General features: G+C 42.0%; 2 protein-coding genes across 3 annotated transcripts; one reads left to right on the top strand and one right to left on the bottom strand.

Annotated features, from left to right (window-relative positions):
• Positions 1–15: 15 nt before the first annotated feature.
• Trappc6b (trafficking protein particle complex subunit 6B) lies at positions 16–13,680 on the bottom strand. Of its 2 annotated transcripts, XM_034513783.2 has the most exons (6): positions 13,363–13,677; positions 7,105–7,172; positions 5,731–5,848; positions 4,393–4,476; positions 1,158–1,251; positions 16–540 (listed from the first exon to the last, which is right to left on the bottom strand). In XM_034513783.2, the coding sequence occupies exons 1-6, from the start codon at positions 13,441–13,443 to the stop codon at positions 509–511; spliced, it is 477 nt and encodes a 158-aa protein (XP_034369674.1). In that variant the 5' UTR covers positions 13,444–13,677; the 3' UTR covers positions 16–508. The 2 variants fall into 2 exon arrangements, with proteins under 2 accessions (XP_034369674.1, XP_076797964.1); XM_076941849.1 differs by lacking the exon at positions 4,393–4,476 and having other exon boundaries at positions 13,363–13,680.
• Positions 13,681–18,656: 4,976 nt separating this feature from the next.
• Pnn (pinin, desmosome associated protein) lies at positions 18,657–26,372 on the top strand. Its single transcript, XM_034514248.2, has 9 exons — positions 18,657–18,845; positions 19,497–19,568; positions 19,849–19,917; positions 20,234–20,306; positions 20,407–20,501; positions 20,631–20,706; positions 22,809–22,964; positions 23,045–23,183; positions 23,940–26,372. The coding sequence occupies exons 1-9, from the start codon at positions 18,733–18,735 to the stop codon at positions 25,325–25,327; spliced, it is 2,181 nt and encodes a 726-aa protein (XP_034370139.1). The 5' UTR covers positions 18,657–18,732; the 3' UTR covers positions 25,328–26,372.
• Positions 26,373–27,568: the final 1,196 nt, after the last annotated feature.

Below are 27,568 nucleotides of genomic sequence, written 5' to 3'. Positions count from 1 at the left end.
TAAACTTTCAAGCAATTTAGACAGTAATGCATGTATTTATATATACACATATATACACAATGTATAAATGAAATCTTACATAAGCATATGAATTCTCTCGACAGAAATAAATTATGAGCAATACAATAAAAATTAAGCTTAATTTAACATAGTGGTTTGTTTTTTTAAATAACTAAAACGGATTTATACTTCAACAAATTTTGGTCATTTGAACACAAACTATTCTGATTGGTGCATTATTTTTATACAGCAATTCAACACACCCTGAGTTTCACTTCCCAATTGACGGTTAAATGCTTATCGCCCTATGGAAATAAAGATGTTTAAACTGAAGGGCCTTGCATCTTGGTGTCTAGTTCTCTGAAATCACTCTGAACAGTTCAGTTAGGATCTACTTTGATTTGGTCTATGTGACTCTGGTGAGATAACAATTTGCTCCAACGAAGACAGCCAACAATGAGGTGAAATCAGGATGTGCAATGCTCTGCCCAGGAGTCGCCACCTCACCCTACAGCTTCTGTATCATCACCTGAAATTTGCCTGAAAAAGGAAACAGAGCCATTCTTTGATTTTCAGGCATAAAGAAAACAAGCACACTTATTTCCATTTTGGAAGTAGTTTCACTCAAAGAACTTGCTATGTCAGTGGTCTTTTCACAGTCCTTAAGATATTCAATAAAATCTATCCCATTGCATAATTAATTATTTGTTTTATGAGGCTTCTTCCCTACATCCTAGGTCAGTCTCTATATCTCTGTTTCCTTTCCCTCTCTTTCACCTCTATCTCCATGTTCTGAGAAGGGTCTCACTTTGTAGCCCTGGCATGGGGCTCAGTATGTTGACCAGATCAGGCAAGCTTAAAACTCATCGAGATTGGCCTGCCTCAGCTTCCAGAATGCTGGGATTGAAGGTGTGAGTCACCATGCTTGGTGATTCTGGATATTTCATTACTAATTTGTCAGTGGGCAGAAAAGTAATACAGTGAAATTCAACTCAATTTTATTCTTGGTCAGTAGCTTGAGAGTGAAGATAAATACATATTACCAAGATAACTGTGAGATAAAGGACAGTAAAGTCAAAGTGTCAACATTTTTAGTCTCCTCTAGGTTTAAAAGAGAAAGATGATATGTATACGTAAGGTAAATAAGTTGAACTTACAGGCAGGCATTGAAGAGACTTCGGCTGTTACAATACTTTTTATTCCCAAGTTTGACAAGCCACCTCTGATTAAGCCACATGTAAATGCTAGATACTAAAAAGAAGGGGAAAAAAGTAACAATTCATTAAAATAATGAAGCTACTAATAAACACGGAGTTGCTTTAAGCTATGGCATCAACAACCCTCTGCTGTGTTCATCAAGGAGAACAGAGAAGAGATGACAGGAGGTGAGAGCAAAGGGCAAGGGGAGGAGGAGTGGTGAAGCTGCTGCCTTCAATCCCAGCACTCGGGAAGCAGAGGCAGGCAGATCTCTGTGAGTTGGGGCTAGCCTGATCTACATAGTGAGTTCTAAGACAGCCAGAGCTACATAGTGAAACCCCATCTCAAAAAAAAAAACAAAAAGGGGGGAAAAAAGGGTGTGACAAGCCAATGGTGGTACACACCTGCACTATCAACTACTCAGGCTAAGGCATGGGAAGCATTTCTTGAGGCAAGAACTGGAGGCCAACCTGAGCAACATATAGGGAGTCCCCACACCACACAATCTCTACTGAAGAGGAAGGAACCACATAGATATGGTGAAAGAGCTGTTAAGAATCAGATCTAACTGTATGTAAAGCACACTACATGCAGGGATCTAACTAGGCCCTTGCAGCACCACACATAACCAGTTCTTCCTCACTTCAGCATTCCCCATTTCCTGCCTGTTTTGCCTTCCTGTCAGTGCGACTAATTAAGGATCACTACACTTGCTTTTTCTTCTCTCCCCATTTGGGACAGCGTCTCGTGTGGGTCAGTCAGGCCTCAAGCTCATTACGTCTTTGTGCTTGTCTCCCAAGTCCTGGGATTACAGGAATGTGCTGCCACAGCTAGCTTCCTACAACCAAACATGGTGGCAAGAGTCCTCCTTTCTTTAAACCCAGCCACGTTACATCAATGTTTCTGTTGTAACCCCAGGTGCGGACAAGAGGCTGCTTCACAGTGGGTGATTATGATCTGCCTCGGGCACCAGCAGGGCCGTGGTTTGGACAGCTGCAGATAGTTTACTTTGGGATTCTGGGAACTTTTGAGAGGCTATAAGTGCGAGAACCCACCGTGCCCACCCCTGGTGGGGTGGGTGTTCCAGGAAGGCTGGTGTTGCTCCTGCTTGCTCTTGTTTGTCAAGTGAGCAAAGAGAAGTTGGAGATATCTGATGATGAAGGTTGGACTTGCCCCAAGGAACTTACCGTCCCTAATTAGCAAGAAGCAGTCTAAAGAGGTCTACGCCCCCTTCCCTCTAACCTTTCTCTCCTACCTAGTGCTGGGAGGGTGGAGAGATTAGGGTGGAATAAGCATTTGAAGGGATGTAGAGGTATAAGAATCCAATAAAATAACTGAAAAAATATGCCAGCAAAACATTTCCTAAGCCAGGCGTTGGCAGCACCCGCACCAGTCTACAGGGTGAGTGCCAGGACAGTCAGGGGCTACACAGAGAAACCCTGTCTCAAATGAACACAACTTGTCTGTAATTCTAGCATGGGGAGGCTCAGGCGAGAGGGTTACTGCAAGTAGAGACCAGCCTGGGCTGTATGGTGAGTGCTCTTAACTACTGGACCATCAATCCAGTCCCCCCCAAAAAATTTTAACTTATTCCTCAAAGCTGAAGAAACTAAGATATCCCAAAGTTAAATGAGAACTAAAAATAGTAAAATGTGATTAATAAAAATAATGAAATACATATATTAACCATAAAAACACGATACCTATACTCTATCTGCAAACAATTTCTGATATGTGAGGGAAATAAAAAAACAGCAATATAATATATAAGACATGCAGGCAGAAGGCAGGCTATATTTTATCAGAGTAGGGGTCAGCACAAGGGAAGCAGATGAGGCAGCGGGCAAGAAGAAGCAATAAGAACAAAGTGTACATGAAAGAGGAATCAGTAATTTTCAAGGTTAATGAAAAGTTGAGGTGTGAGCGAACATTTACAAACAGCAAGTTACACTTCCCTAGATACTTTAACTCTTGTGAGAAACCATATATAAAATTTGTTATTCCACCAGACACGGTGACATTGGCCTCTAATTCTAGCACCCAGGAGGAAGAGGCAGAGGATCTCTTTTGAGTTTCAGGCCAGCCGATCTACAAAGCAAGCTTCAGACTAGGTAGGCTACATACTGAGATCCTGCCTCTCCTCCAAAAAACCAAAAAAACCCAACAAAACCAAAACAAAACAAATCGGAAAAACCCTGAAATTTGTTACTTTTCTTTAGTCCATTTATTCATTGATGTCTCTGAGATTAAAGCCTAAAAACACAGATATACTTAATGTAAAATAAACTTTTAGAAACAAATGACAATTATATTTCTTAAACATTTTAGCCTACCAAAGACGACGATAAGCTCTGAGGTAACTAATTCTGCACGGGTAATATCTGCATGTCTGAGTATCTTTGCTGAGGTAACCACATCATATTAAAGAATGAGTAACAAGTCTACACTTCCTGGCACTCAGAAGTCGTGTTTCACTTATTGGTCTCTACTGCCTTACTCAGGAACATAGGAGCTGATGGTCAACATGTTTTCTGTTGCAGAGAAAAATGGCTTAAACAACATGGTATAAGTAAAATCAGTTTATTGAAACAGTTTATTAAAAGACAGTTTTAACTTGGATTTTTAACATATAGGTTAAGAAAAAAAAAAGAGGGAGCTGGAGAGCTGGCTCCAGGGCTAAGTGCACTTATTCTCTCAATCCCAGTGCCCACCTGCAAACTCACAACCTCCTCAGGCATCAGGCACATATATGGTGCACAAGAACCAAGGAGACAAAAACATTTGTACACATAACAAAATAAAATAAACCAGGAAAAAATGATCTGCTTAAAAAAAAAAAAAAAAAAAAATGGGTTACTGAAGAACATGTACTTGGGGCTGGAGAGGTAGCTCACTGACTGCTCTTCCAAAGGTCATGAGTTCAAGTCCCAGCAACCACATGGTGGCTCACAACCATCTGTAATGGAATCTGATGCCCTTTTCTGGTGTGTCTGAAGACAGCAACAGTGTACTCATATACATAAAATAAATAAACTTCCCTTTCCTTGAAGAAAAACAAAAGAACATACACTTAGGAACTCAGGTTTCTCGATGAATTGCTAAAATTACTATGCTTAATTTGAATCTGTTGTGATTGATTTTGTAATTTTCCCTGTAATTCCTTTTTTCAGTATAAAACCAAACTGCATTAAATACCTTGGATGCATGTTCTAAATACTGTTTTCCTGCAGACAGCTGAATAAGTAGTCGAAATTTGTTGTCCTGAAGTACATATATGCCCTGTTTCAAAAACACAAAAGTAGTATCAAAGTCAGAGTAACCTGGAGTCCTTAAAAATTACCTCACCCTAGGCATGGGATGTTTCCCATGTCTGTGATTCTAGCACAGAGTTAGCTGTGAGCCACAGATTGAGTCTCTGTTTAGATAGGTAAGTAGGTTAATCAATCAATCAATCAATCGAATATAAACCAACCACTTCATACCCAAGCAAGTCCTTTTTAAAGATTCATCTTTTTAAAAAAAAAGAACAATTTATTTTATGTATATGAGTACACTGTTGCTGTCTTCAGACACACCAGAAGAGGGCATCAGATCCCATTACAGATGGTTGTGAGCCACCATGTGGTTGCTGGGAATTGAACTCAGGGCCTCTCTGGAAGAACAGTCAGTGCTCTTAATTGCTGACCCATCTCTCCAGTCCTGTTATTTTATTTTTAATTTTGTGTTTATATTTATATGTGTATGCATACACACAGATTCCCAAAGAAGCCAGACACACTGAATCCTGGAGCTGGAATTTCTGGAGGCTATAAGATACTTGTCATGAGTGATGGGCACAAAACTCAAGTCCTCTGCAAGAGCCATCAATACCTAACCACTGAGCCATCTTTCCAGCCCCCATTTGCTACACTTTAAATTTTAACACAATTTATGAAACTAGAGGAAAAAAACAGCTATAGTTACTGATAAGTGCTGCCTTCTCCTTACTTTACCCTACTAGAGATAAAGACTGATGTCTTAATAACATTAGAACATAAAGTTTATTTAGAAAGAAATTCTAGTAGGTTGAGTGGATTGGTAAGAAAGATGACTCAGCTATTAAGATTACTTGCTGCCTTGCAAAAGGGCCAGGTTCAGTACCCAACACACACACTGAAGCTCACAACCTTTTGTAACGCCAGCTGCATGGGCTCCGACCTTTTTCTGGCCACCGAATGCACAGAGTGCTTCTATGTATGCAGGATTATACACAAAAAGAAATCCTCAAAATAATCTAATTTAAATAACAAATTAAGAGCCAACAAAGCTAGCTCAGCGTGTAAAAGCACTGTGCACACGCCTCACAAACTGGACAGTAGACAGACAACTCCTGAAAGCTGTCCTCTACCCTCCCTGTGCCAGCCAGCAAGCACCTGCATTCACACATCACACACAATAACAGGTAAGTAAATAACTGACACGAAGGACATTCACATTTAGTGACTTTTAAAAAATAGGTCTTAGAAACAACAGCACAAAGGTTTATCGAAATACCTGATGATTTGTCCTTAGATTGTCAATTTGTTTCTTGAATACTGTAGTCCAAAAATCTTTACATATGAACTTCATGATGTCTAATTCATCCTTGAACCTTGCAGTATCTTTCGTAAACCTAAGAAGATCAACTAGAAGTAATACAATATATTTCTCCACCAAAAAAAAAAAAAAAAAAAAAAACAAACAAACAAAGGAGGAAAATTTTTTCTTACTCTTCCAAGAGGGGCAAATTATTGACTAATTTCTAAATACTACCAGCACTGAACACTTATTTACAGTCGTACCGTGATAAACACCAAGCGAAGACAACTTTATCTCAGTGCATTTGGAGCCTTTATATAATTATGAAGCTCAAAAGCCTATTAGTAATCAGCCAGCCGTACTTCCAGCTACATTTCAAACTATCAAATGAGCAGCAAGAGACCTAGGTGAGCATGGTGGTTTGGGCCTATAATCCAAACTCTCTGGAGGCTGAACAAGCTCTTCACAGGATTAAAGCCAACTTGGGCTACATGAGTTCCAGGGTAGGTTGGGCTACAGTATGAGACTCTAGCTCAAAAAAAAAAAAAAAGGATTGGATTATTTTTATGTAAAATTTATCTAATATAAATTCAACTATTTATATATTTAGAAAAGAATAAAAAAGTGATCCAGCCAGGTGAGGTGATGGTGGTATGCCTTTGCTATCAGCACTTAAGAGGCAGAGGCAGAAGGATTTTTGTGAGTTCCAGGCCAGCCAGGGCTACACAGAGAAACCCTGCCTCAAAAAACAAACAAACAAACAAACAAACAAACAAACAAAAATGAACCATAAACACACATTTCTATGCCAATGCAGTTAAACAAAATCCTATTTAGAATTTAAAAACCTACTAAGCCATAAGAAGAAAATGCAATGAGATTGCAAATAGGTATCTCAATATACTAATATTTTCATTAAAAAATTATACATGTAAAATAGGTCTTCCTCAATTCCTAAAACATAAAATCTGAAGCAGGGCACAGTAGAGAATAGTTATAATCCCAGTCCTCAGGGACTGACAGAAGAGTAGTTAAGTCTACAGCCAACCTCGGTTACACAGCAAGGCCATGTCCATAAACAAAAATAATAAAACCAGAATAACAATTTAACTAAGACCAGGTCTAAAGAGAATTTTATTTTCTGTAATGGAATGCAGGGCCTTGTGCATGCAAAACACATGATCTACTACTGATATACCAGCAGTCTCTTAATAATAATCTTCAATCTATCAACTATAAAAATGAAAATTAAAAACTGGAAATTAAAATAAGTTCCCTGCAGTGATCTGAAATGGATCTTCTATGTTCATAACCTACCTGGAAGGAAAGTTTCAAATCCACACTGCTCACCTTTCTATCAATCCTTGTCCCACTCGAAACCCCATGTTCTCCAGCTTAGTAATGCACCGGCCATTTTCCTAGTAAAATAAAACAAAAAAGCAGTTTTGAATATCTTAGAATTCTAAGCCATCTGTATTTTAAAACATCGATATAGAAATCAGAGGACAGGAGATGGCTCAGCAAACACAGGCGCTTGCCACCAGCCCTGATCACTTCTGGTATGGGGCAGTGGGGTGGGCAAGCCATGGCACACAGGTGGAAGGAAGAGGACACTCTCTGAGCATTAGTTCTCTCTTCCCATCATATGAGTCCCGGGAATTCAGCACTTCCTTTGTAAGTAAGGAACTCAGCAGCCCTAACTGTGTCTTACATGTACTTGTGTGTCGTGCCTGCTCACGGTGCACATGTGGGAGTCAGAGGACAAACTGTTTGACTGGGTTTGTTACTTCCACCACGTGGGTCCCAGGAATCCAAGTCAGGTTCTCAGGTTTGGCAGATGCACCTTTAACAATAGTCTTCTGCTGGCACATATAATGACAATTTTGAAATGCTAAAATATAAATACAAGATGACACTCACACATGCACACATACATGCATGTTTGAATTAAAGGTACACCACTTTAGGGATAATGCTTCCCACAGAAACACAGACTATCTAACAAAAACATCAGTGCCAGGTGTGGGAAACGTCTCTCTACTGTTGCTAAGGGGAGTTCAAAGGATTCCCCAAAATAGTATAGGCCCATGTCTCTGGCTGCCTCCCAGAATTTGAAAGGAAGACCCTATTGCTAAAGGTACTCCACACTTCATGAAGACTAGCTACTGCTACCACAGTATCCAAAAGTGGTATGCTAACTGCCAAAGGAGAAAAGCTAGTTAGTCCTCCCCAGCTGTGATACCTATAAACCATAACAATGACCAGAATGGTAGAATGTCCCCAAGAGTAAAATGGTGCCACTTATTTCTTGGGGGTTACCTGCAGTCATCTAATTGGACCAAAGGCCTGTTCAGGAGGAAGGAGTCCATGCCTGGCACCACCAACCAACCGGCTGTGGCTGGAGAGATCAGGAATCCTAGAGGAGAATCTACTGCTGCCACCTCCCTAAAGCACTATAATTTCTAATTGCATTCGAAATACTTAGCCCTCTATCCACAGACAAGTGTTTCTTCTGATGCAGAGACATTACAGAAACCCATACAGGTAAAACACAGAAAACAACTGACTATGAGGTGCTCACTGCCAACTGATACGTCTACACTACAACCCTACATAAGGCTCAGGGAATATATCAGAATTGGGGAGGGTAGAAAAATGGTAAGAGCCAGAGGACCAGAATGACTGTGTCTCCTGTAGAAGACAGGGAAGCTACACTCAAAAACTCTCAACAGTATAATCACCTAAACAAGACCTACACAATGACAACACCAATTGACATGACAACAAAGATAAGGGATCTCTCTCGAGGCCCCACCACTAAATGAAGAGCTAAGAGCAGTTAATGGCTGCAGAGCGGGAGAATCAGTCTTCTTGAGGGAGGAATCTGCATAGGTTATTGAATCCCAAGTGGTCTGCCCTAAGCATACACACATACAAACAACACTAAAGGACTCAGTAGGCTATATTTAGTGTGTGTGTGTGTGTGTGTGTGTGTGTGTGTGTGTGTGTGTGTTAACAATAATTAAGAATAGATCAGGAATTTGAAAGAGACTGGGGACATTGGATAAGTTGACAGAGAGGAAAGGAGGACAGAAATGATTGAATACAGTACTAATGCATGAAATTCTCAAAAAATAAAAATTTAAGTTAAAAGAACAAAAGGAAAAAAGAAGGCACTAGATAGAAGTACCGCCCGTGCTCACGGATTAGACTATATTCTACCAAAGCCACTCTCCAATCCCTACCAAAATTGTAGTAACATCTTCACAGAACTAGGCAAAGTAAACCTAAAACTTGCACAAGATCATGAATGAAAATGAAAAGGGAATGAAAATGAAATGAAGAAAGAAAGAAAAGCGAAGGGAATGACTGTTCTAGATATTGTGGTTTACTATAGGTGAGGGAGAGCATAGCCTGAGGCAGGGACACCTGGGAGTGGGCAGAGGGAACAGGACCCTGAGCTGGGCCATGTGAGAAGGAAAGGGAAGAGGGGAGAGCCATACCAAGAGGCCCAGATGGTAAAGGGTGGACTAAAAAAGGTCAGGTAATCAAAATGATTGGTTTATACAGGGACAAGCCTCTGGAGGAAGGGCAGCCCAGTTTCAGTTTATGGTAGGGGACTGAGTATGCCAGCCATCCCTGTAACAAGTAGGGATGGCAGGGATGCATGCTGACCAGAAAGAGTAATGCTGGAGACACCCCAATATCTGATTTTTATATCACACTGCAGAGCTATATTAACAACATGATACTGGCACAAACAGACACACAGATCAATCCCACAAACAAACTCACAGAGCTACAGTTGATTTTTCATAAATGTACCAAAAACATAAATTGGTGAACAAAATTGGGGATGTAGATCAATGAGAGATACTAACCTAGTGAATGTCAGGCTCTGGCACCAGATGTGGTAGCACATACCAGTAGATCACACTAAAGAGGCCAAGGCAGGAGAATCATGTAAGTACCTAGGGGAGGGAGGTGTCCCTGAAAAAACTGGATGCTCATGGGTAGAAGAATGAAACTAGATCTTTCACTCTGCACAAAAAGTAAGTTCAAATGTATCAGAGACCTTAATGTAAAAATCTGAAACTCTGAAATTGCTAAAATAAAACACTCTAAGATATAATCAGAAACAAGAACTTTCAGAAAAGAATTCCAGTAGCATAGGAACTAATCTTAAGAACTGACAAGTGAGATCATATGAAATAAAGAGTCTGCATAACAATCAGCGAAGTGAAGAGACTCTGCAGGGTGATGGACTAGAAGAAGAAAAAAATCTCTGCTAAGTATGCATCAGACATGGGATTCCTGAAAGAAAACATGTAGGCTCAGGACTCAAAACCAAGGTCTCAGCACAAGGGAGCCTTATTTGCTGCAGAGGGACAGAGGACAGGATAAGGGACAAAGACAAGAGATAGAGGAAGTGGGAGAGGTAAAGGGAACAAAGGAGAGAGAAAAGGGGCAAGGGAGAGGGGGCAGGGGTATCTGTCCCAAAGGGAAAGGAGCAAAGGACCATCTCTGCATAGAGGTGACAGACATGGCACACAGGAAAAAAAGGTAGTTTATAAAGATACAAAGGGAAACCCCATTTTAGGATGAGGTGTTTAATTTTGTTTTGACACGTTAATTAGGTGGGCCTCAGGGGGGTTTTGATTTCTGGACTTCATTCCTTGAGGCTTTGGGGGCTAGCTTCAAAAATGTAGTCTAACAGTTTTCAGCAAGGCAGAGGGAACTGGGGAGAAGTGTTGGGCCTGCCAGAGCCATGCTTGGCACACCCAAGCTGGCCAGAGTTCCTTCAATTGCTACCTTGAGTCTATAAAGACCTCAAAATTTTTTTTCTTTTAAATTAAGCCCTAGGAGAAAACCTGCTACTCTTGCTCTGCTAAATGGGCATAGTATTAAACCAATTCCTAATGAGTCATCTTTATATCCATAAATTAAGGCATCTCGCAAACCCTCACCAGAGAGGTTCCTGTTTGTAGAGATGGTAACACAGAGACTCACTCTGATCACCAGGAGACTAAGAGACTGCATATCACTCAGCACTACACAGGACATCTATATCAGATCACACACATACACACCGTTAGCAGTGAGGAGTCATTGCAGAAGAGGAAGCAGAAAGATTGTAAGAAATGCCATATGCAACTTCTCCACCCAGTAAGATTCTCCATACAGTAAGACTGTGTAAAGGGAAGTAACCAGAAAGACAAACAGCACATATTCCTTCTCATCTAAGGCTCAAGCTCCGAGTCCTTAGGTATGGAATGTAGTTCTTGCCCCTTATCAAGGAAACTTCTCTTTGCAACAGACTAAGATCATCACAGAAAAACACAATAGTTCTGCTCTACCAATGAAGATTGGTAGAGCCCAGTGATACATCTACAACACAACTCCTGCACCTAAGATCAGAGAACATCAACGAAGGTGGGAAAGAAAGATTTTAAGAGTGAGACCACCCAGCACTTGGGAGGCAGAGGCAGGCGGATTTCTGAGTTCGAGGACAGCCTGGTCTACAGAGTGAGTTTCAAGACAACCAGGGCTACACAGAGAAACCTTGTCTTGAAAAGCCAAAAGAATGAGACCAGGGGCCAGTGAGATGGCTCAGTGGTTAAGAACACTGACTGCACTTCCAGAGGTCTTCCAGAGTTTAACCATCTGTAATGGAACTTGATGCCCTCTTCTGGTGTGTCTGAAGACAGCTACAGTGTACTCACATACATAAAAATAAATACATCTTAAAAAAAAAAAAAAAAGCACCAGACCAACAGGAAGTTTGCTGTGAGATTGTGTCTCCTAGAAATGTCGGAAACTACACACGTGAAGTCTCCCCAACATGGCTGCCTAAATATGACCTGAATAAGGATGACACCAGCGACATGTGGAAGAGGGAAGGCTCACAAAGCCTCAACCCTAGACAAAGAGCTACAAAAAACCCTAGACGAAGAACTACACGAAGCCCTAGACAAAGGCAACTAAGGAATCCTGACAGCAAGAGAAACAATCTATTGTAGAACCATCCATGAACATATTTATTACCAGGAAACACACAGTTTTATATAAAACTCAGATCCTATGATTTATCACCCATGCCCAAAAGGAACATGGAGCAGGAAAGGGATCATTCATTTACACTTTACACTTCCATGTCACAGTCCACAACTGAGGAGAGCAAGACTGAACTCAACAAAGGAACCACTCGGATGAACCAGTTTCCAGCTTGCTCATTCAAAGGCTAGTTAGCTCTCTTAAACAGCCCAGGACCTGTGTAGGGATGGCGCCACCCACAATGGACTGGCTCTCCTCCATCAACTAAAAACAAATTCCCTACAGACATACCCACAGCCCAGTCTAATCTAGGCAATTCCTCAATACAGACTTGAAACTCTAGGCTGTATCTAAAGTTAATTAGGACAGCCTGTAAAGGCAGCGTTAGGCAAACACCAATGATGATATCACAGTGAAAATGCTGTAACCCAGGGGGGAATCTACTGTAGATGGGTGTAATAAGGAATAGAATTCAAGAAGGCTGCAGAGATGGCTCAGCAGTTACAAGGTCTTCTTCCAGAAGACCTGGGTTCAATTCCCAGTTCCCACATGGCAGCTCCAACTATCTGTACCTCCAGTTCCAGGGAACATGAAGCCCTCTTCTGGCCTCTGTTGGCATTTGGCATGCAGGATGTACAGATATACATGCAGACAAAATACCCATACACATAAACTAAATGTAAAGCACTAGGCATGTTTACTGTTTTCTAGAAGAATCACGAGGGAATAAGAACTCCCAAATTTGCAGGGCAGTGGTGGTGCAGGCCTTTAGTCCCAGCACTTGGGAGGCAGAGGCAGGCGGATTTCTGACTTCAAGGCCAACCCGTTCTACAGAGTGAGTTCCAGGACAGCCAGGGCTACACAGAGAAACCCTGTCTCGAAAAACCAAAAAAAAAAAAACAACAAAACAAAACAAAACAACCCCAAAAACAGAAAAAAACCAACTCCCACATTCGATGTAACCTCCAAAAGGATGGGACCACTGTGCCAGTCACTATTAAACACCAAACTCCTAAAACCAGCTCTGACATAAGTATTTTAAATAATAATAATAACAACTAAGTATTTTAAATAATTAATTTAAGTGGTTTCATAACTACTGCTAAAAATCTTGCAAAATTTCCTTGCTTTAACTCCAAGGCTCATCAGGCTTTGGCCCTGGAGTTGTGTGGAATGGTATCCTGAATCAAGAGATGAGAAAAGTGTAAGAGTCTCGCTGGGACAGTCGGTGGTGGGCCTCTAAAACTGTTGGGAGCAGCAGGAAAATTAAGCAGGAACGTCAAAATCAGGTCTGCAGTTAGACTCTAGGTAAATCTTAACAAGGTCAAGAACGAAACGCTGTGACATGCACTCAAAGGAACGTACGGACACAAACACGCCAAACAGAAGACAAAACACAAATGGATGAAGGATGCAATCTCGGAGGAGACAGCCCGTGGGATGCCTCTAGGTGGACCAGTTCTGTCTACCCCACTGGGTGTCTACGTCCGCGGGGCGGGAGAGGAAGGCAAGCAAGCGTCACTGCAGGACCCCAGGGTGCCGGGCGGCACTCACCACTTCCCCCTGCTCGGCGGACTTGTATACTCCGGACACCATCTCGTTATGGAGAAGCAAAAACAACGCCTCGTCCGCCATTTCCCGCCGATCCCTCCAGCGCCGAGTCGGCTCCAATTAGTGAGGGACTCGAGGCTCCCGTTAGTCCCGCCGCACGCGGTGCGCAGCGGCCTCCGCCTTAGGGCAGGGGTAGGCCGCTGTGGACCGCGCCCCTCCCCGGGGCCGCCGCCACTGGGCCCCTGAGACCCTATGACAGCCCCACACACCCTGCCAGGACCACGGCGCTGGGAGTGGAGCGTGAGCAACTTCCGGCCTGGGGTGAGCTACTTCCGGCGCTCTGCTCTACGTCAAGTGGGTGGTGCTTCACAGAGCTGTGGCTGGTTCTGGTGCGCAGTTAAGGGAAAAGCCTTTTCTCCCTTGGTTTTGGTTTTTTGAGGTCCAGCCTAAATTGGTGTTATGCTCCTGGTTTCTAATGCTCCTTCTACATTTAAACTCTTAGTACTACAAGTACTACTTTGCCAGCTATGTGATTAGTTAGGTTCTTCTCTCGGTAATTCATGAAATAGGTTTTTCTTCCAATCATTTCGTTGTCTCCCCTATTAACATTAGTTTTCTCAAATTGGTTACAATAACCTAATGTTACACTATTTCAAATGATTTCTCAGATGACAGTTCTATAATTGTAATAGTAGTAGATGTCATGGTTAATATTAGTTTGACAGGATCTAAAATCTCTTAGGGGGCAAACCTCTGGACTTGGCCATGGCTTTCTGACAGTGGCTGCAACGGAACAAACCTTACGATCTTTTTTCTTTTTCTTTCTTTCTTTTTTTTTTTTCTTTTTTTGGTTTTTCGAGACAGGGTTTCTCTGTGTAGTCCTGGCTGTCCTGGAACTCACTCTGTAGACCAGGCTGGCCTCAAACTCAGAAATCCACCTGCCTCTGCCTCCCAAGTGCTGGGATTAAAGGCGTACGACACCACTGCCCGGTCCCACCTTAGGATCTTACCAGCATGTCTTCCCTGCCATGGTGGATTGTGTTTTCAAACTGTGAGCCAAAATAACCCTTTCCTTCAGTTGCTCTTGACAGGTATTTTCTTCCCAGAATAAGATAAGTAACTAATGTTGGATCACTGATGCTGCCTGGGTGGAGTGGATCAGCCTCCCCTTATCTTCCACCTAGTCCCTTCCCTAAGCTCAACGTGTGTAGAAGCCCCACAGTAGAGCAGAAGAATAGGACCACCTTGCTGATGCTCCAACCCCAGGCAAACTTATGTTCTGTTTAGTACCATCACTAAACTGCTAAGGACCCCTCCCCTCTAAAGCACTGGTTCTCAACCTCCCTAATGCTACGACCCTTAAATACCATTCCTCATGCTGTGGTAACCTCCAACCATAAAATTATTTTTGTTGCTACTTCATAACTGTAATTTTAATGCTGTTATGAATTGTAATGTAAATATCTGTGTTTTCCCATAGTCCTAGGCAACCCCCCCGTAAAAGTTTGAGAACCACTGCTGTAAAGTCTACAGAAGTAAGAAATATTCTTTATTCTGTAGGTTGCTCCTATCCCAGCTTCCCCAATGCAAACAAACAAACAAACAAAAACAAAACAACCCTAAAGGATATTTTTCCTGAAATCTGTGTGGGCACTTGGAATCTCTCTAGAGAACTTGGAATCACTGTTATTTAGAGCTACCACTACATGGGTTTGTTTGTTTTCCTAAAAAAATGCCTTGTTGGGCCAGGGATACCCCACGTTGGGCGCCAAAAATGTTTCGGACCTCTCTGTCAATGTTTGAGCCTGCACTGCCAAAAGCCTTGGGGGCTAAATTGTTAGAGCCAGCACTGCCCCAAGCTGCTCCAGCCCGTGGGTCGAGGTTTAGCAAGAGAGAGAGTGAAGAGGGATTCGAAGAATGGAGACCAGATAGAGTGTGATTCAATCTCGTTTATTCTTCAGTCTCTCTTCTTCTCTCCAAGTCCCTAGTCTTGAGTTCCTAGTCCCTAGTGCCTCCAAGTTCCAAGTTTCCATGTCTCGAGTGTCTAATTCCAAGTTCTTCCTCCAAGTGCCTAATACCTAATAATAATTCTTCCAAGTGTCTTCTTCCTCAGTGCCTAATTCCTACTCCAAGTTGTACTGTAAGTTGTACTCTCTAACCTAATTCCTAGTTCCAAGTTGTACTAAACTCTTCTGTCTGCCTCTTGCCTTTTATATGTCTCACTTCTAAGCCACACCTTTAAGTCACGCCCTTAGGCCTTGTCTCTAAATCTGATCTCTAAGTCACGCCCTTAAGTCTTGGCTCTAAATCACAGCTTTAAGTCTCACACACCCAAGGGAAGATCCTGGGTATCTAAAACAAGATGTTATCAGAGTGTGGTCAGCTGTTGTAGGCTGATGTAATCAAGTCTCTTATCAGGGTATATGGCTCAAGATGGCTGCAAGGATGATAGCCGCCTTTTGATAGCTCCCCACAATGCCTTCCTTTTTTTATTGGATATTTTATTTACATTTCAGATGTTATCCCCTTACCCCATCCACCCTCCTCCTGCTTCTATGAGGATGTGCCCCCACCCCGCAAAATGCCTTCTAATATTTAAATTAATTTATGTCGTTCATCTTATAAATCGAACCTAAACATTCCACCTAAAAGCCACACATGCTGGTATAGGCCTGGAATCTCAGCGCTTGGGGAGCCAAAGCAGAGACTTTCAGCAGTAAAGGGACAGACAGATGGAGAGCACAGACCCATGCTCACCCCATGCTCACAGCAGCCTGGAGGAGGTTCATAATCTTTTTAAAATATCTGTCTTTTAATTATTTTTGTATGCATGGGTGTTTTACCCGCATGTGTATATATGCACTATTTGTGTGTCTGGTGCCCATGAAAGCCAAAAGGGGTTATCAGGTTCCCTAGACTGGAGCCATAGATAGTTGTGAGCTGCCCTGTGGGTGCTAGAAACCACACCCAGGTCCTCTAGGAGAACAAACAGTACTCTTAACAATGGGCCATCTCTCCAATGCCAAACATTTATTTTATTCCTGTGTGTGTGTGTGTGTGTGTGTGTGTGTGTGTGTGTGTGTGTATGTATGTTTGGTGCATAGGAAGTGGCACTATTAGTGGGTATGGCCTTGTTAGAGCATGTATGTCACTGTGGGGGCAGGCTATAAGGTCTCAGATGCTCAAAGTAGGCCCAGTGGATATTTACTTCCTGATGCTTGCTGGTGGATCTAGATATAGAACTTTCAGTTTCTTCTCTAGCATGATGTCAGCCTGCACAACTGACATGCTTCCCACCATTTCAATAATGGACTAAACCTCTGAAACTGTAAGCCTCAAGTAAAAGTTTTATCAGAGTGGCCATGGTCATGGTGTCTCTCGACAGCAATGGAAATCCTGAGACGTGTGTGTGTGTGTGTGTGTGTGTGTGTGTATGAGTGTGAATGCTAGTGGCCAGAAGAAGATGTAGGATCCCACAGAGCTGGAGTTACGAATAATTGTGAACCACCTGATATGGGTGCTAAGATCCAGACTTGCATCCTTTGCACCCAGTCTTAAATGTCGAGCTGTTTTGTTTCTCCAATCCTCAAGCCCTGGGATTTCCATGCTCCAGCAGGCCCAACTCTAGGTAGGGTTCTAATAAGATCATTAAACGAGCACACTATGTTAGAAACACGGACACATTCTGCACCTTCTCACAATGTTAAGAGTTTACTTAATTATTGAGATGACTCAGAGGGGAAAGGCACCTGTCACCAAGACTAATAACCTGAATTCCATCCCTAGGTTCCATATGTCCAAGAAGAAAACTGACTCCCACCTCATGTGTATACACATATACACTGAAAGTAAATTAAAAATAAAAAGACAGTTTATAGAACAAAGAATTTACTAGCCACATCATTTCATTGGCTACACTTTGCAAACAAAATAATTTTTGCTTGATAGCTGGCCTTTGGCAATCATGGGTTCTCATATTATAGGGTCATCACCTCTTAGGTCACATATTACATATAACATGCTATATATGCATATATATAGTGAGGGCATGTTGCGGCCGATGCTGCTCTGCGTTTGGGGGCCAGAAATGTTTTGGACTGCTCTGTCAATGTTGGGACCCACACTGCCAAAAGCCTTGGGGACTAACTTGTTAGCCTGCACTGCCCCAAGCAGCTCCAGTCCATGGGTCGGGGTTCAGCAAGAGAGAGAGTGAAGACGGACGTGAGGAATGGAGACCAGACAGAGTGTGATTCAATTCTGTTTATTCTTCAGTCTCACTTCTTAGTCCAAATCCCAAGTCTTGAGTTCCTAGTCCCTAGTTCCTGTTCCAAGTTGTACTGTGTTGCGGTAAATCTCTTGCCCATAGGGAGTCCATAGAATAAAGACACAAGTCAATAAATATCAAATGAATGCTGCATGCCTAGATTGGGCAGATTTACCATTAAACTACACTATTCCCCGGCTATGAGAGCTCTTAACAACTTGCGGTTTCCTATGTCATAATATAATAAGTCTTTATTCTATGGACTCCCTATGGGCAAGAGATTTACCGCAACAGTACTGTCTAACCTAATTCCTAGTTCCAAGTTGTACTGTAAGTTGTACTCTCTAACCTAATTCCTAGGAAAACACTAGCAACTTTCCCGCTATTATACCAGCAGGCTTTAGGCCCTGCTGGAAATAGCTTTGCTCAGGATCAGAATATTAAGTGCCTCTTAATATAGATCTGACGACTTGCAGGACCTAGGTCCGCAGCCTCAATTTCCTTATTATTAAGAACCATCTCATTCAAGTTTTAGTTTTTAACGACTAAGGCATGCAAGGCGATTCTCAATGTCCACAATAATTATTAGCTGTTAGGATAGACTCGTGGTGGTTCAGATCACTTACGGAAGGCAGCCTGCGCCTCCCAGCACTCTGGGCATGCGCAACAACCATAAATTGCCATGCCCTTTTCTAATTAAATCTCTTGGGGAAGGAAAGAAGGGATAGTCGCTTCCGTCCCATGGGTGTTAGTAAGTGTTTAAGAGCACTATGGAGTCAGCGACATATCAAGTTTGAGGGGATGCCTTTGCAGAGCCCCGAGATTGGATCTAGCACACAAACGTAATCCCTCTCCGCTCTGCGCAAGCAGCGGAGCGCAACCACCGCAGGTGGCGAGGGGAGGGGCTGACTGACTTGCCGGCTCCTCATTGGTCGGGAATCACGGATCGGCAAGCTTCTTCCCCTTCCGGTCCCTGGGTGGTTGAGGCCAGAAAAAACTCCTGCGGCCATTGGCTGGGGCGGGCTGTCAGTCCTTCCGCGTGTAGCGGCGGGCGCGGTGCGGCGCTGCGCGGCCTGTAGAGCAGTCGCGAAGCCTGCTGCAGAGAGAAGATGGCGGTCGCCGTGAGAGCTTTGCAGGAGCAGCTAGAAAAGGCCAAAGAGAGCCTCAAGAATGTGGACGAGAACATCCGCAAGCTCACCGGGCGGGACCCGAATGATGTGAGGTACGGATCGGACGGAACCTGAGAGGTTGGCGAGGCACTCATCGGGTGGGGGCGAACCGGGGAGAGAGGGCAGCCGAGCGGCTGTGGGCCGGCTGGGGTCAAGGGGTCTGTTTCCCGGGCGGCGGCCGAGCCCTCTACTCGGCTAGGCGGGAAGACTCCATGCCTGTACCCTAGGGCGCTGGGGGCAAGGGCTTACGGATGGAAGGCGAGCCTGGCTGCGCGGCATGGCTTCCGCGCCCCTGGGAAGGCCGAGACCACGGCTTCCCGCCCTTGGCGCTGCAGGCCCGGAACTGCAGTACAAAGCCCCTTTACACCCCCGCGGCCCCGAACCTGGATCAAACCAGAGACCCCTGGGGGAAGCGATGGCCACCTCTCCCTACGGGCCTGGGTGCCCTTCTTGAGGTTGGAAGATAGGACCTGACCCAGCCTTATTAATACGTAGCCGTCTCGAGGTACATATATTTTCGTAACACTGGTCTTGGGGAAGCAAGAAAGAGGATTGTAATTTTTCGTCTTGAAGAAGTGGATCTGAAACCGTCATTTCAGAATTATTTGTGTTCATTCTAAGGTTGTACCACACCTCTGGAAGTATATGATGCCCTCGCATATGTCTACATAGGACTTTGACACTGATTATAATTTTTTTTTTAGGCCCATCCAAGCCAGATTGCTGGCCCTTTCTGGTCCTGGTGGAGGTAGAGGTCGAGGTAGTTTATTGCTAAGGTAAGGTCTTTCAAAGGTGTTAACTGCTATGTTTCTAATAAATATATTGCAAAAGTAGAGGTTGGAGAATATTAATTAGAACAGTTTGATTATAAACTGTGATTTTAAGTTTGGTAAAGGCTTTTTGACATCTGACAATGTAATTGGTGGTGGTGGTAGGGTGTTAAGTTTGCTTCACTTGTGTTTTTCTTTTTTTATAAGATCAACTAAAATCTCTAACCACTTGGAAATACCAGTTTCGATGTTTCTCAAGCTTTATGTTGGATGGTTTTCATTGTAGGCGTGGATTCTCAGATAGTGGAGGAGGACCCCCAGCCAAACAGAGAGACCTGGAAGGGGCAGTCAGTAGGTATGTTTTCAGAAGATATCTGAAGAAGTATCAGTACGTACCTTGTTTTCTAGGACACTACAGGTATTTCTGTCATTAGGATTTATTTGAACTGGGCTAGCCAGCACTTTACAAAAGCCAGTGAGATTGGAAGAAGTAACACTTTCTGTTCTGTACTTTGAAAAACACCAAGAAATGTTTGGATATGATAAGAGAGCAAAGTTTGGTTTAGAGCATCAATAGAATGTCTTCTGGAGATGGGTCCTAGAATATGCATTCATCTTTGATTATGCATTCGATTCTGTGGTGATCATTTAGATTCTTTTTCCTTTGCTAGGCTGGGTGGGGAGCGTCGGACAAGAAGAGAATCACGCCAAGAAAGTGACCCAGAAGATGATGATGTTAAAAAGGTATTGAAATTAAATATTAGAGGATAAACACAGTTCTTAGTGTTTTGAAAAGCATGTTATCCAAGTACAGGAATGACTGATACTTTCTTTTCTCCTGTAGCCAGCACTGCAATCTTCCGTTGTAGCTACCTCCAAAGAACGCACACGTAGAGACCTTATCCAGGATCAAAACATGGATGAAAAGGGAAAGCAAAGGTATCTGCTTACCATCTCAGATAGAGTACTAACGGAAATTAAAGTACACTTAGTCCGATGCTTATAGGATCTCTTAGTGAGTTTTGGTGTAGATCGTGCAGACATTGATTTTCTTTTTCTGTTTCTTAGGAACCGGCGAATATTTGGCTTGTTGATGGGCACCCTTCAGAAATTTAAACAAGAATCCACTGTTGCTACTGAACGGGTATTGGTGCATTTTTTTTTTTGTTCTGCCTCATCTACTCATTACCAAATAGGAGATTAATGTTTCTTTTAAGAAAAGAGCTTGAATGTTCTCTTTGGTTTTTTGACAAAGACTTTTGCTGTGAAGCTCTGGATAAGCTGGTATTCACAGTATAGTTAAGGGTGACTTTGAACTCTGGATGCTCCTACCTCTACCTTACAAGTGCTGGGAGTTTTTGATGTTTTGGGTTTTTTGTTTTGTTTTTCCGAGACGGTTTTTGTGGGTAGCCCTGGCTGTTCTGGAATTCACTCTGTATACCAGGCTGGCCTCGAACTCAGAAATCTGCCTGTCTCTGCCTCCCAAGTGCTGGGGTTACAGGCGTGTGCCACCACCACCCGGCCTGCCTCTCCCTTCCAAGTGCTGTGGTTACCTCCTAGCCACCTGTAGGTTTTTGAAATGAGACCTCACTATGTAAATCAAACTAGCTTCAGACTCAACAGAGATCTGGCTGCCTTTGCTTCCTGGGTGTTGGAATTAAAGGTGTAAGCCAGCATACCTGGCTTTATATTATAGTAGATTATTGCCTTTCCTTCGTGTGAATGGGTGTTGGCTATGTATGTTTGTGCACCCTATGTGTACAGTGCCTATGGAGGACAGAGTGTTGGATTCTCTGTGGCTGGAGTCACAGAGGTGTGAGTTGTCCTGTGGTAGCTGGGAATCAAACACAGGTCCTCTGAATGAGCAGTCAGTGATTTGTAACCACGGAGCCATCTCTCTAGCCCTTTGGAGGGAGGGTGTGTGTGGGTGTGTGTTTCTTGAGACATGGTCTTATATAGACCAGACTGGTCTTAAGGTGGTGTTTTTGTTCTTTTTAAAGAATTATTTATTTTATATACATAAAAGTACACTATGGCTTTTTTTTCAGACACACCAAAAGAGGGCATCAGATCCCATTACAGGTGGTTGTGAGTGCCTGCTGGGAATTGAGTTCAGGACCTCTGGTAGAGTAGAGTGCTTTTAGCCACGGAGCCATCTAATTACATTTATGTGGTAGGGGTGGAGATATGCACACACACCATATATATATATATATATATATATATATATATATATATATATATATATATACACACACACACACACACACACATATACACATATATGTGTGTGTGTGTGTATATATGAATGATAGACGGAGGGGTAGAGGAGAGAGAGATAGAATGTGTGTGTGTGTGTCAGAGAACAGTTTGAAAAACCACTCCAGGGGGTGTTTGGGGACTTGAGCTCAGGTTATCAGCTTTGATAGTATTCACCTTATCTGAGGAACCATCATACTGGCTCTTGAATACTCTTATCTTCTTGGAATAGGGTCTCATGTAGTCTAGGCATGATTTGAACTACTTATGTTACTGAGAATGATCTTGCCTGCCTCTGACTCCTGTATCCGGAAATTACAGGCATTGGCCCTGCTCAAGAGTTGTAATTGAGTTTTACTCCATACCCAAAGGCAATCCATACCACTCTGAAAGCAAAAGGCTGCCCCCCCCCCAAGTGTGTTTCTATAAACTTTTCTTTCAGTACAGCTACAGATTTGTGTTTGTGGGGCTGCCTCTGTAGGAAAACTGACAGAAAGGGAAATTCTGATTCAGTATGTACTCTGAATTGCTGAACTACCTCTGATGTTTATCTCCTGTTTGAGAAAAGTTTTTTTTTTTTTTTTTAAATAGAGGGAAATATATTACTTGCTAAATTAGAATTCTACAAGGTGTAGTAGTATATGCATATAATGTTAGAAGTGTAGTAGCTGACGCTCCCCTGAACCCTTGCCGCCCAGTAAGAAGACGGTCTCAAAAGCTACTTGTGGTTCATATATATAATATTTAGGACCAAGAGGCTGACAGGGCCTCCCTTGGCTACATTTAGTCAGAGGCCAGCCTGAGCTACATGAGAGTCTATTTCAAATTAAATGGAAAGTAATATGATGCAAGTGAACAAGTAAATTTACGTAGTACAGTTTAAGTTTCAAGTAAGTAAGATGTGTGCAGCTTTTATTGTAATTAAATTAAAACTAAATAAACCTTGGTTGTCTTTTACTTATACTAAAGAAGATTACTTACTTTTAGCAAAAGAGACGCCAAGAAATTGAACAAAAACTTGAAGTTCAGGCTGAGGAAGAGAGAAAGCAGGTTGAAAATGAGAGGAGAGAGTTGTTTGAGGAGAGACGCGCTAAACAGACAGAACTGCGGCTTCTGGAGCAGAAGGTTGAGCTTGCGCAGCTGGTAAGTAAGCAGCGTTTTAAATCCTAAGTTAGAGCATTGTTCATGTTTACAAAGCATTGACCCTTTTACCTTTTCTTTAGCAAGAAGAATGGAATGAACATAATGCCAAGATAATTAAGTACATAAGAACCAAGACAAAGCCCCATTTGTTCTATATTCCTGGAAGAATGTGTCCAGCTACCCAAAAGCTAATAGAAGAGTCACAGAGAAAAATGAATGGTAAGTTTGTGAAGTCCATTGATGTTTCTTAGTGGTGAACCATGCATTCACATGTGCCCGTTTTGTTTTGTTTTTTTTTCTCTAGACCTTTTTCCCCTTTTTAAAAAACCTTTCTACAGCCCCACCTGTGGAACATCACATGGCAAAAATGAGGTTTCATATGCCTGTTTTTAAGAAATAATTTAATAGTTCAGTTTTGGGTTATTTTTATGATATTCTGACATTTTTAATGGTGTCAGAGTTCAGGTATTTTCTGCATAATTGAGTGTAACCAGAAACTCATTTTATAGGTAGTAAAGACTTTATGTAAGATTTTTGTGTTTTAAAATCTTAGTAGACAGAGAAGAATGATTAGGAAATAAGGCAACCCAAATATACATCCGTATCAGGCATTCACAGGACACTGGTAGACTGGCGAGTGGACATTTTCTTGTGCTTGGGAACAGAAAAGTTAACTATTAATGGTTCTGCTTTAAAGGGGTTTGTTAAGCTTCATCTAGCATAAAGCTTAACAGTAAAGGTGTCCTTGTGTTTTCCTCAGTTATATGTCCAGGTTTGTGTGCATAGAATTCCTAGGTCTTATGTGTCTTATGGATATTTGCATTAAGACTTTGAGTTCAAAACAAAATAAAGCAAAACTTAAGAGGTACAAAAAGATTATTAGGTGGCAGTAACCATTTTTGACCCGTATAAAATTGTTATTTTAAATTTTCTTATTTGTCATAAACTTTACACATGTAATTCTTTATTGTTTAGCTTTATTTGAAGGTAGACGCATCGAATTTGCAGAACAAATAAATAAAATGGAGGCTAGGCCTAGAAGACAATCAATGAAGGAAAAAGAGCATCAGGTGGTGCGTAATGAAGAACAGAAGGCGGAACAAGAAGAGGGTAAGGTGGCTCAGCGAGAGGAAGAGTTGGAGGAGACAGGTAATCAGCACAATGATGTAGAAATAGAGGAGGCAGTAGAGGAAGAGGAGAAGGAAGCAGGTGTAGTTCATAGTGATGCAGAGAAAGAACAGGAGGAGGAGGAACACAAGCAGGAAATGGAGGCTAAGATGGAGGAGGAGACTGAGGTAAGAGAAGGTGAGAAGCAGCAGGATAGTCAGCCAGAAGAAGTTATGGATGTGTTAGAGATGGTTGACACTGTCAAACATGTCACTGCTGAGCAGGAAGTAATGGAAACTAATCAAGTTGAAAGTATAGACCCTTCAGAGAATGAAACTAGCAAAGAGTTGGAGCCAGAGATGGAATTTGATGTTGAGCCAGATAAAGAATGTAAATCTCTTTCTCCTGGAAAAGAGAATATTAATTCTCTGGAAGTGGAAAAGGAGTCTGAGGAAAAAGAGGAAAAAGAAGATAAAGAACCTGAGCCCCATCCTGAGCCTATGGCTCAGCCTCAGCCCCCGCCTCAGCCCCTGCCCCAGAGCCAGCCCCACTCTCAGCCCCACTCTCAGCCCCAACCTGTACTCCAGTCCCAGCCTCTCTGTCAGCCTGAGACTGTGCCGTTAGCTGTTTTGCAGCCTCCACCTCAGGTTATTCAGGAGCAGGGGAATCTACTACCTGAGCGGAAGGATTTTCCTATAGAGTCTGTAAAACTCCCTGAGGTGCCTATAGAGCCAGTCTTGACAGTTCATTCAGAAAACAAAAGCAAAAATAAGACTAGGAGCAGAAGCAGGGGCCGAGCAAGAAATAAAACAAGCAAGAGTAGAAGTCGCAGCAGCAGCAGCAGTAGCTCCAGTAGCAGCTCTACTAGTAGCAGCAGTGGGAGCAGCTCCAGCAGTGGCAGCAGTAGTAGTCGAAGCAGCTCCAGTAGCAGCTCCAGCACGAGTGGGAGCAGCAGCAGAGACAGCAGCAGCAGCACTAGCAGTAGCAGTGAGAGTAGGAGTCGCAGTAGGGGCCGAGGACATAACCGAGATAGAAAGCACAGAAGGAGCGTGGACCGGAAGCGAAGGGATACTTCAGGACTAGAAAGAAGTCACAAGTCTTCAAAAGGTGGTAGTAGTAGAGATACAAAAGGATCAAAGGATAAGAATTCTCGATCTGACAGAAAAAGGTCTATATCAGAGAGTAGTCGATCAGGCAAGAGATCTTCAAGAAGTGAAAGAGACCGAAAATCAGACAGGAAAGACAAAAGGCGTTAATGGAAGAAGCCAGGCTTGCTTAGCCTATTCTTTGCAGCAGAAGATTTCTTGATGAGTAAAAGGATTACCTTGTAAAGAGGATGCTGCCTTAAGAATTGCATGTTGTAAAAATTCTTTTTGGAAAATACAGACTGTTTGTTTACCAGACATTCTTGTACTTTTTGCATAATTTTGTAAGAGTTATTTATCAAAATTATGTGAGGTTCCAAAATATGTAAAAACGATAATAATAAAAAAAAGATTAACATCCTTTGTCATCTTTTTTAAATACCCTTCAGTCAGAATCTGTATATTTTAATAAGTAAATCTTTAAATTGTTCCTTTATGTTCTGTATCATACATTGCTTTTGTAGAAATAAATATGCATCTTTCATTATTTTTGGGATGTCCTTGTTGACACTTGTATAATAAATATCTTTATATCATTTTCAGTTTTTGTCACAAGATACTGAACATGATTAGGATGTTTTTGAAGGTTTTATCACTTTGATTTGCCTGAAAACAGTTACCAGGTTTTTACAGCTTTGATGGGGAATAGTTCTTTTAAAACATTTAATTATTTCCTATCTTACAATTTTTAAGCATTTTTCTGTTTTTCATTTAAACCATTCAGTTGGTAGATAACTTAAACAGTATGATTTGGTTGTCATTTCCTGATTATAGAGCAACATTCTCTTGTCCTCACATCTACTTGTCTGATAACAACGTAGTGTGTAATCTGTTATAGTTATCACCTCCTGGGTGGTGGGGGGTGGGTAAAAATATCTTCTAAATTTGGTTTATGAATTTGTGGTCTTGTCGTTTCTGTTGGCTATAACTGAGACATGCCAATCTGTTTTCAAGAATTTTTGTTTAAGGAAGTATTGTATGGAAGTTTACACAATGAAGGAAGTTCATCTAGACTTGCATATGTAAACAAGATAACACACAAGTGTACCAAGTGATTAATAACTTTGTTGTTTATAAATTTGTATGGACCTGGAGTATCTGTTGCCCATTGCTATATATGTGCAAATAAATGTGGCTTAGACTTGTGACTGTTGAACATTAGTACGTGTATTAACATTTTGATGCATATGAGAGCATTTAAGTGACAGTGGCTATTTTAACATTGTAGCTTTAGCCTGACATTAAATACTCAGTATATGGTCTATAAGTAAATGGTTTAAGTGAGAAATGAACAAATATCTTCATTTAGTTTTGTGTCTGTACCACCCATGTGTTAAAGCAAATGTGAAAAGAATTCTTTTTAAAAATCCTTTTCTTGAATTAAGTGAACCACCTACATCCATAAGCATGCTGACATCAAGACAGGTTCAATCAACAACTTGTACTTGGCAAAATGCTTCAGCCTTACAATGCAGTGAAACAGATTGGTGAAGGAATGACTAGATTAAAAATGGCAGAGGAGCCCTCCCCATGCTAATTGTTTTGTCTGTGGGTATATGCACGCCCTAAGGAAGCCAGAAGACGTTGAATCCCTTGGAGAGTGAGGTGCTGCTCTCCTTGGATGCTGAGGACAAACATCCTCTGCCAGAGCCCCAGGAGCTCATAACCTTTTGTTGACATTTATGTCCCAAGTGCTAGGATTAAAGGGTGTGTGACCACACCATCCTAAATTTTTTTAAGCTCTCATTTCTGGATATTTTAAGTTTTTGTGTATTTAAGTATTTTATTGTTTTTTTTTTTTTACTTAAAGCATACATAATATGTTTAAGATACTCAATATGGAATTTTATATCTATTTTTTTACCTTTAATGGCTGGAGTTTTACATTGGTCCCTGTGATGGAAAATAAGACTTTTGAAATCCCTTTTCTGTTAGTAGATAGTCCTAAATTCTAGGTGGGCAAAGGCCACTCCATATAGACAGAAGCAACACTTCCCAGTATGCCTTGGAGTTAGTCGTGGCCATCATGGGAATGGGAGCCAGGAGTGAACTCCCAGGTCACATTGTCCCTCTCCACTTTCTTTTTACCAAATAGTGTAGCTTGTATTTGCTAGTAATAAGCATAGATCATGCAGAGGAATGTAGCTCAGAGCAATTCATGGAACTGACTCATCCATGTCCACTTGGACTTCTAAACAGAGGAGATTATTTCCATACCCTTCCAACCTGGTGTTTATTAGCTTTAGTTTCTGAGGTGTAGGAGGCACGTATTAGGAAGACATTACAGGTGCTGGAGAGATGGCTCTACAGCTGAAGTGTATATGGCTTTTCCAGAGGATCAAGTTCGGTTCC

Source organism: Arvicanthis niloticus, chromosome 11 (assembly GCF_011762505.2).
Source record: "Arvicanthis niloticus isolate mArvNil1 chromosome 11, mArvNil1.pat.X, whole genome shotgun sequence".
Lineage (NCBI taxonomy): Eukaryota > Metazoa > Chordata > Mammalia > Rodentia > Muridae > Arvicanthis > Arvicanthis niloticus.
This window is presented reverse-complemented; position numbering and strand designations above follow the sequence as displayed.

Coding starts and splice junctions, on each gene's coding strand:
- Trappc6b (XM_034513783.2), bottom strand. CDS start 13,443: ATGGCGGACGAGGCGTTGTTTTTGCTTCTCCATAACGAGATGGTGTCC. Junction 4,477..5,730: donor ATCTAAGGACAAATCATCAG/GTATTTCGATAA, acceptor TTTTTGAAACAG/GGCATATATGTACTTCAGGA. Junction 1,252..4,392: donor ATTTAGAACATGCATCCAAG/GTATTTAATGCA, acceptor CCTTCTTTTTAG/TATCTAGCATTTACATGTGG.
- Pnn (XM_034514248.2), top strand. CDS start 18,733: ATGGCGGTCGCCGTGAGAGCTTTGCAGGAGCAGCTAGAAAAGGCCAAA. Junction 22,965..23,044: donor AGGTTGAGCTTGCGCAGCTG/GTAAGTAAGCAG, acceptor CCTTTTCTTTAG/CAAGAAGAATGGAATGAACA. Junction 23,184..23,939: donor GTCACAGAGAAAAATGAATG/GTAAGTTTGTGA, acceptor TTTATTGTTTAG/CTTTATTTGAAGGTAGACGC.